This window comes from Pollicipes pollicipes, unplaced genomic scaffold (genome assembly GCF_011947565.3).
Source record: "Pollicipes pollicipes isolate AB1234 unplaced genomic scaffold, Ppol_2.1 Scaffold_4881;HRSCAF=5763_pilon_pilon_pilon, whole genome shotgun sequence".
NCBI lineage: Eukaryota > Metazoa > Arthropoda > Thecostraca > Pollicipedomorpha > Pollicipedidae > Pollicipes > Pollicipes pollicipes.
Genome location: NW_023596576.1, coordinates 12,641,977 through 12,651,499, shown reverse-complemented (window position 1 = coordinate 12,651,499; position 9,523 = coordinate 12,641,977). Strand labels below are relative to the sequence as shown.

Here is a 9,523-nt window from a genome sequence, read left to right as displayed (position 1 = left end):
GAACGCACCAATTGCCTCAAAGCATGAGCAAGAAAGGAAAATACCGCATTTTCTCCGCCTTTGGAGACTATGGCCCCAATAATCTTTCCCCCGCCCGCTCCTTCCCCTCGATCCGCCATTGCATACGAATTAGCTCGCGCGCCTGCAGCGCCAGACGATTTTGGCGTTCGGTAGCAAATTTTTTTCTTAGCTGCCCATTTGTTCAAACCATCTCCAATGAAATGCTCGCGTGTGCGTGGTTAGTGTGCGACCAAAACCAAGGTAACTGATCTTGTTACGTGCATGCCCGCATATGGTATCACCACTCAAAGACGCTTGCCGTATTTGCACATACATTTGAAAAGTGGTAAGTGTCAAGTGCACCTTGCGCCGCAATTGCTAATTTTTTCCGTTAGTGGAATGCACATCGGATGGCATGTACACTGCAAACGACTATATCGACAATGTTGCACGCAGCAGCCCCGCCCCACTTCAACTGCAATATCGATTCCAATTCTATCTTGACATCCCGTTTCCGAACTCATGGAATGAACTTTTGCAGCTAAATGAATTCCCGACGTTGGATTTCCACGTCCACGGCTGGATGCATGGAAAAGGCGACCATTCTGCTTGATCGTGCCACGGCCGTATGGTATAACAACGTTTTTCGCTTGCGGGTTTACGACGCAACGGTACCAGCTATGGTAGCGTTGCGTCGAAGCCTCGTGTTCAAGAGCCTTAGTACTAGCCAAGTCACGGGCGTGTAAAGACCCTCCAGCAGCTTCAGAGGTATGCAGTTGCGTGCAGTCATCAGCTCGAATCATGCCAGCCGGCAGCACATGGATACATTTGTCATTAATGCAGGGAGCGCGCGTGATTTGGGAACTCCAAACCACATTTAGCGCAGTGGAACACGACGTAAAGCGCGCCTGACATGTTGCAAAAGCCAAATATGCTTAATGCCAACAGAGGCATAACAGTAGCACAGGCAACTGACGTCGCGAAAAGCAGGTGGCATTGTAGCTTTGTAACGAAATCAATGTCAGCTTGCAGAGCTCAGCTAAGCACGTATAAACGATGAAGTTAGTATGTGGCCTACCGTTTCCGCCAGGAGCTCCGCTGTTTGCACACCGTTTCGGCCATCGTCCGGTATTATTGGTACCGGGAAGGATCTCGATATGTTTGGCGTGTACCTACGTGTACCTACGTGTACCTACGTGTACCTACGTGTACCTACGTGTACCTGTGCATCACAGCCTCGAGCCCTCTGAAGCCTCAAGCCGAAGAAGTTAAATTGCAAGGATCTGGCCGAAAAGCCGTGCAAACGATAACACAGATGACAAATGAATATGGACAACATTTCTTGACATCGTGGATTTCCGCAGAAACAGTGGTCACCATGAACGTGAAGCGTGAAAGATCGAATCTAGCATCTTCCGAAACGCATCCATTCACAATCTGCGTAGTTAGCAAGTCGGCCGGACACTAGGGAGGACAACGAACTGCCGAATTACTAACAAGTCGTCCACGAAGCCTCCACTGCCAGACTACAGCCCCAGACCCGCCTACTGATTCGGAGCAATGCAGTGTTATGTTAGGCGTCACTGTACTAAACAATGACAAGGAAAGTATTATCGATATGCAATTTCATTGGCATGCAATAGCAAATCTACGTGTATCTTATAAAGCACAAGTTAACCTTATGAAGCGGAACACTACATAGACATTCTGTCTGAAGTTCATGCCATAAGTTTAAACAATTTCTGGGCGGATGCTAGGCCTGACCCCTAGCCGTGTGAATCGGCCGAAATCGTTGGATGCTGGCTGCGCCATTATTATTGATATCGATGCTGTGTGGAGCAGGTGGGGTGTAAGGACCATTTGATTCAATCCCCATTCATCGCGGATCACGTTTAGGTACGTAATGTTTGGAAGTACTGCATGTCTGTGAAGAGGGACGTACCTAGGATATTGAAGTTTGTTTTGTCGCTTCTGCGTCAAATGCCAACGAATGTTTTGTCAAGTTTCAGAATGTCTCGGTAGAAAGAGACCTCGCATCATATCTGTCCATGAATAATGATCTTGCTTATAAGCAGTCCAACCGCGATTTTATCCCACAATACGCCTTTACAAGCATGCTTTTAAAAGTTTGCGAGGTACTCTGGCTGAAAACCGCAGATAAAAGTTGGGTTGTCAACAACAAAAAAAAACCGGACACGGCTACTAGCTTTGCTGGGTGGTTCCTACAGCCGGTAGTGACTCAGCACTGGCTGGAACAGCGCCTGAGATGGCAAGGCCCGAGCTTCGGTGGTACCAAGAAATGTTTGGATTTCATACAGTGAAAGCCAGCAACAGCGCCATTACCAGCCCTACCTTACCTACGCTAGTGCGGTACCCATGAAACTGAGCTGTTGTGGGTACGCGACCATAGCACAGGGATGTGGCTGTTTTTGGGTGCTGGTCTCATGTCTAGTTGGGTGGGTGGGGTGGGAGTCGGGGTGGGGTGAGCCCCAGCCTATCCAACTTGGAGAAGAAAGTGGGTCAAACTTGAGGAGAAAGTCGCTCTTGGCATATTTGATGGCGGATTTAGTCATTTTCCCCTCTTAGCCCCCTAACTTGTTCGCAATATTAGGCCTCTGCCGTGCACATGATAAAAAGTATCATCTCTTTCGATATGACACATCTCACAGGCATGACCAGCTACGTTTCCTTACAGCTCAGCTATTCTCTACATCCTCTCATATGAATCCTCTCAATGAGACAAAAGGATCACGATGACCCACATGAGATCAAATGTTCCTAACACGCAATGCTCCCAGACCAAGGGAGTTTCATGACCGCATTCTAACATGGACTTCTATGAATGAAACGTAAGATAGTGCAGTGAGGAAACGTGTAAATTCGGGTGCACTACTTCGATTTATTTTCAGTGAGAATGTGCCGTTTTCAAGTGCAACCTTCATGCACATATTAGGTAAGACTGTAATAATAGCTGTATTCTTCGTTGAAAAACCGGGACAATGGAGGGATAGATGCGTTAAAACTTTGGCAACGTGCCTTTATCGAAACGAATAACAGGAGCAACTTCAACATTGCTTGCCGATCCGACTCATCCTACTTTTCATGTGCTTTTTCAATCAGCGAGCCACTGTTTCTACGCGTCACAAACATTTCCGGGAATTAAACAAGGGGCAATTGCCAGCCGTCGCTACGATACAGTACATATCTAAGTATTAAAATTCGCAAAAAATACGTGTACATGCAAACAAATTCAAGTAAAATAGGCATCACGCACCACGCTTCAATCAAACATGCGAGCGATCGCTCGTTTATTTGTTTAAAGTTGTTGATAAAATGCTCTATAGAAATCGCTCGCATGTTTAAATGAGGCGTGATGCGTGACGCCTATTTGCTTGAATTCGTTTATATGTACGCGCATATCCCAACAACCCGATTTTGAATTAGATATGCACTATTATCGTAGCAATGGCTAGCAATTACTCGTGTAATACCCTGAATGTTGACGACCTGTAAAAACTGTGGCTCGCTGTTCTTTTTTAAACCTAAAAAAAATCTAGGATTGGTGAGCAATGTGGAATTTACTGCTGTTATTCGCTTCGCTTACGGCATGTTGCCGAAGTACCATCGTATCTATTTTTCCAGTATCCTGTGTATTTCCCACGAGGAATAAAGCTATTACTGCCGTCTAATCTATATGCATAATGTTCCTCGCCAATGCACTTAGATTACGTACCTATTAGGCTCAATTAAGACAATTATTGGATCGATATTAATTTTGAAAGAACACATAGCCGATTGCAGGCGGGACTGCAAAGCTGTATCAATGATTCGCTTGCCGTGATTGGTCAGCGCTGTCGAAAATATATGTTTTTACCTTCAGCGGCAGTACTTACCGAGTACGACAAAGCCCGAGCATTACCAAAGTATGCGTTCCAGCGCGGCTGCATGTGTAGGAGGGAAAACATCTTAGACAGGCACCGGCATGTCACAGAGAGGCATTAGTCATATCTGACAGGTGAACGAAAATACAAAACATTCCCTCTACCACGCCATGAGAAACGAGATGTCATGTCGTTGCACACCGCTCATCAAATTTACTAACGGGTTGCATCACGAAGATACTTAACTTCCTAAACTGAATTTACTAATTTAATAATCTTCCTTAAGAACAGTTGTGATCGGCAAGAAATGCAATGCTTATTGCAAGCAATGGCATGCATGTCAGCAAGTAGCGAAACGCCACCGGAGATGGCAAAGGCACGTAACCATTCGGTATGGTCCGACAGGCTTGGACGGCCATCCGATAAGCGTTCTCTTACCTGAGGCTGGCCGTGTAAAACGAGTGTGCCGATGTTACCGGTCTTGATCAGCCGCTTGTCGTTCATCAGACTGCCAGAGGTGCTGCTGCTCCTGCAAAAGATCGACAACCATCACATGGTCCCCGGACAGCGCCGAAGTCACGGCATCAGCAAGCTGCTCGCCCTGTCGGCAAGAATTAGAAGTAATTGGATCGTTCAAAATAATTCAGTAGCTTTGCAATCATCATGCCGGATACATTGAACAATTTCAAAACTGGTATAATCCATCAGGTTGATATGACAACAGATACCAAAGGACGGTTTCATGTTGCATGTAAAGGCATGCAGGCATGCCCTATTTGTCATTTATCCAGGCAAACGATCTCACACCGGGGTAATATTTAGCGACAACTTCACAGAAATGAAGTGAAACCATATGTGCAACATTCAGTGATAAAGCAAGCTTGCATTGAGCGCGATTCAAAAGCGCTTGCCAAATTTGTCATGTTACAAAGATTGGTGCATTGTTCGGTTCATAATTTTTCCAAAGTACAGGATTCTACATGATGTTAAGCATCCAATAAGCACCGTTGCTGGGCCGTATCAGCGACGTCATGAGAGCATGTACCACGAGCAATTTGCGTTCAGATTTGAATATTACTTGCAGCATACACCGCGTTTCGGCATGCCAAAGGGACTGATCCACATTTGAAAGTCTTCAAGTAAGCATCCGACATGATGCTATGAGCCTCACTTACTATTGGTATGTTTCTGAGTGGAAAGGATTGCTCTAGCCAACAAAACTTTTCTTCTCTTTAAATATGTTCCGCAGTGCGTCATTGCTTAATTGCGTCGTGCGTCAAATCGTATGGCGCTAAGATGCCGCTAAACTAGCCGTCCGAAATTGCCACCCTAGCACTCACTTCTAGTACTTCGAACTCGCCGAGAGATGACAGTGGCGGTGTCGAAAGTATTCGCTGAGCCAAACATTGTTATGTGCTCGTACTCCAGCCCCTCCTCGTGGTGTCCTTGTGTATTTATCCGTGAGCTTAACATGTTTAGTTGCATTTACACACTCAGTTATGGCGCTGTTCTTAAGTTATTTGATTACATATCTTATTTCCATAACAACTAGCAGTTATGTCCAGCTTCTGATATCATATAGCACAAAACGAGATGCATGACTGAAACTCGCACAGCCTGCTCAACATCGATTGAGAGCCAACTGACATCCAACCTATTTGGAAATCGTGCTCACGGACGTCAGATTTGAAAGGCTAGACGCTATATTCTTCATGGCCTTAAACGCTGCATGGCCTATGGAGTGGCAGGACTTGAATTACGTTGCTATGGCGTCATACATGCCTAGGACAGCCTTGAAATAGTCTGTACGACATAGCCCGCAGGTATGTCGTACAGAGGTATCTTAGGTATCTTAGGTATCTTAGGCATCTCCATGGGCAGGTAGTCTTAGCAACTAGTGTTTTAGAACAGCATCTTCATCAGGATCGTTAGGCAAGCATCATATATCATGATCCTAAGTGGAAAAGGCTGCTCTAGGCAATACAATTTGAGATTATTAATATGTTCCTCAATGCGTCATTATTTGATGATGTCATCACACCTTACACAGCACTGATTGGAAGCGAATTGACTGCCATTAAATATGGAAATCGTACTCACGAACGCACCAGATATGGGCAACTCAAAATTTTATTTTGTTTGGCCTTGATCACCGCAGTGGAACGGCAGGATTCGAATGACATAATGGTCTCATGTAGGCCGGGTGTCCTTGAAATTTTTCCCAAAAATATTGGCATATCTTCGCAGGTGTGTAGCTCAGTAATTAGACGGGTTTATTTCTTGAGGAGGGCAGGGCTGTGAACCGCACCGAATGATCTTCAAGATGGCCATTACAGTTCAAAATCTCATACAAATGTGGAACACCCCATTAACCCTCCGGCCCTTGCCAGTTACCATGGAGTTCTAAAAAGGACTGTATGAACTCTGGCTTTCATCCATGCACGCGTTATAACCCGAATGCTTTCCTTGAAATTGTTGTGACTCGAACTAGGGTTTTCTACCTGTGGGTCTGGTGCTCTACTAGCTAAGTAACCGGGAGGAACAAAGCAAGGAGGTCCACCCTGGTTAGGCCAAATCGCAGAGCACTGAACTCGCAACCAGAAAATCCTGATTGGAATCCCAACAATGTCATGGAGAGAATTCCACCTGTTACGCGTACATCAGTGAGAGCCAATTGTATCGAGTCCTTTCGAGACTCCATTACACCTGACATGCGCCGGGTAGTTAACTGGCCGAAACGTTGCGTGCATGCTTATACACTGGACAAGGACGACAGACAAAACAGTTATGCCATTCGTGATACTAAAACCTCGTGCCTGTCCTTCCGTAAAATTACATACATTGCTGAATACAACCGTATGTACTATGTGGCAATTTCAAGGATGCTTCCATCCTCCCCCAAAAATGTTTCGTTCTCCCGGGTCATGAGATATTCCAACGTACTGCAGAAAAGCAACGCAGCATGGCACGACTTTGCGCATTGCAACAAATGCCGCCCAAGTCTTATTCGTTTAGCGTTTACCATGAATCGATGCAAGACACACTCCAGACGGTGCAGTACAGTAAACAACTGTGCCTTTACATGCCTTTGATTCTTAACATAAAAATGTTGTGTCTGTACCGAAAGCGAAAGAACGAAGCTCACGAAGTTGGTCAACATATGACTGTCGACTTGGCATGCCCCCGGCAAGCAATCCGTGCCTTGTCCAGCAACCCATCTCTAGGAACAGATGCCTGAACATTGCAGACAAGCTCTGCTGGTTTGATACGTGCTCTGCATGCCCATCACAATACATCATCCTTGGTGGCCGTAACTTACTTCCAACTGGAAACGGGCCTTAGAACGTCCCTTTAAGAAAACAAAAGACGTTACAAATCACGGCACATTCTTACTGCAGACAGCTTAGGCCATTACATCCATCCTACCAGATAAACAAGTAACTCCAGGATGATTGACAAAGTATCTGCCAAGTATGAGATTCGGTAACAAAGGCAAGCTGTGTGTTTTGTTGTCTCCTCAAGCATAGGTGTACGCTCAACGACGCCTACCTCAGGGTGGGCAGCGCAGAAATGAGTGAGAGCGTGTCCAATACGTCTCAATGTGTTGTCAACCAAATCACGTTTGGTCGAAAATTACGGGAATACGATATAGGTATGCTGGCATGTCCTAAGCTCTGCGTGGCTGGTGGCCTAACCTTCAAGTAGCATCGCTCCTAAAGCCAGGTTAAGCCACATGGGCCGGACATGGCGACTCCAGGTGAGGTTTCCGAAATGCATACGAATTTTGTTATTTCATTTCAATGTCAGAGATCTTTAAATTTAATCATGCAGTTGACATTCCATGTCAACTGCATAGCTGAAATGAAGAAGACTTGATGCATTGAAAAAGAGTTGCTGCCTGGAAGTAGAGATCGCCAAACTATGTAGACTTGGTCACTCAGTCGAAGGTGTAAGAACTTCCCAAAATTTTAAACATTATGCGAAGCCTATACATGTGTGTATGCAATATCCATCCTTCTAGCATTTGAATGCATTTTGGGCCTAAAAAGGAATTATCCCACTAAAACAAACAGATTGTGTGCAAATGAGGCAGCACAAAAATGGCCCGTGTCTACCTCATTTATATGTGAATTCTTTCTTTTCCTGGCAACATTCACTTACAATTTTTGGAAAATCTCTGCAGAAACAATTGGTCCCTCAGAAGGCCATTGCACTGTAGTTATACAAGCGCCACGATGGCCCTTGAGACCACAGTGTTACGGCGCCGTGAGGCAAGACGGAAAGTGATTTTGTGGAGACATTTCCATTATCCCGCCGTTACGTGGTTGTTGGGGTCAGCCAATTGTGTTCTAGAACCTCTTTGGCTCGTTCCAGAATAAGAAACTCGAACACTTCTGAACCCAATCCTCTGAATGCCATACCCTAGACAAATGTATATGATGAATTCAGAACCCATAACAAGAAACCATGATGAATTGTTTACAGCCCAAGGTAAAAGGGAGGCAGTACCTGAACGAATTTGAAACCCTGTTCTTCCGACGCTCTTTGTTTTTCTTCCGGATCTCCTTCCACTGGTTGGAGTCTTCGTCTGCCTCGTCCTCTTGCCCCGTCCGTCTTCGGCGAATGCGAACGCTGCTGGCCGCCTTCACGTCCTCCTCGAAGGTGACGTGTTTGCCGTTGAGCTTGTCGTCGGCACTGTCAGGCCGGGGGGTCGGCTCGCCGTCCTCCCTCGCCGACGGCTGTCTCTCACCCTCCGTCTCCGGCGCCAACTCCACATGCGAGAGCACCTTGGGCCCGCTGGCATACGTGTAGACCAGCGAGACGCGGCTGGGCGGCCGCCTCTGGTGGCACCTGAGTCGGGCCGGCTCTGCCTCAAGTTGGTCACCGTCCTGGCCGGCAGTGTCCGCCGTCTCGCCGGCGGAGAACACCGAGTCCCCGTCCGCGGCGCCCTCGTCCAGCTGCGTCGTCGTCTCGGGCAGCCTCGCCATCCTCGTCCGGTCTGTGCTGCTGCTGCTCGATGTAGGGGGACACGCTCCTCGGCCCCACCCACTCGGACGGCGACGGCCCGGCGTCGCTCTGCCCATCAGCCTTGCCTTCGTCTACCCCGGCAGCGTCATCGTCTTGGTCTTCTGACTGATTTTCATTCACCTCGGCATTGTCGTCGTCTTGGCCTTCAGACGGATTTTCATTCACCTCGGCACTTGTCGTCGTCTTGGCCTTCAGACGGATTTTCATTCACCTCGGCATTGTCGTCGTCATGGTCTTCAAGCTGGTCTTCATTAGAAGCTATTAATCACAGTTTCTCTTTCGTCATCGTAAGTTGTCGCAGGAATTCTCTCCCTTTCATCATCCGTCTCATAGCCGTCACGTCCGGATCTATCCTCTTGAGCCCCCTGCTCATTTGAGTCTACCTCGTCCGCAGATTCCTCATCTTCTACGGGACTTGGGTCATTAATCACATCATCCTTGTCTTGATCCTCAGGTTCCTCCGACATTTGAGTTTGGGGATCATCAATCTCTTCATCTTTGTCCTGATCCTCAGCCTCATCCGAGACTGGCGTCTGGGCTTCATCGTCACTTGCGCCATCGCCGCCCTGATCGCTGTCACGTTCTTGTTCACTCACGTTCTCTTCGCCCTCCTC

General features: G+C 47.0%; 1 protein-coding gene across 1 annotated transcript in view; it reads right to left on the bottom strand.

The window, feature by feature from the left end:
• Positions 1–8,869, bottom strand: part of Rsph3 (Radial spoke head protein 3) — a gene marked incomplete in the record, with an annotated part of 27,473 nt that extends 18,604 nt beyond the window's left edge. The window contains 3 exon segments of the mRNA XM_037223113.1: positions 4,320–4,410; positions 7,201–7,230; positions 8,391–8,869. Of these exon segments, the coding sequence (XP_037079008.1) occupies positions 4,320–4,410; positions 7,201–7,230; positions 8,391–8,869 (600 nt within the window).
• Positions 8,870–9,523: the final 654 nt, after the last annotated feature.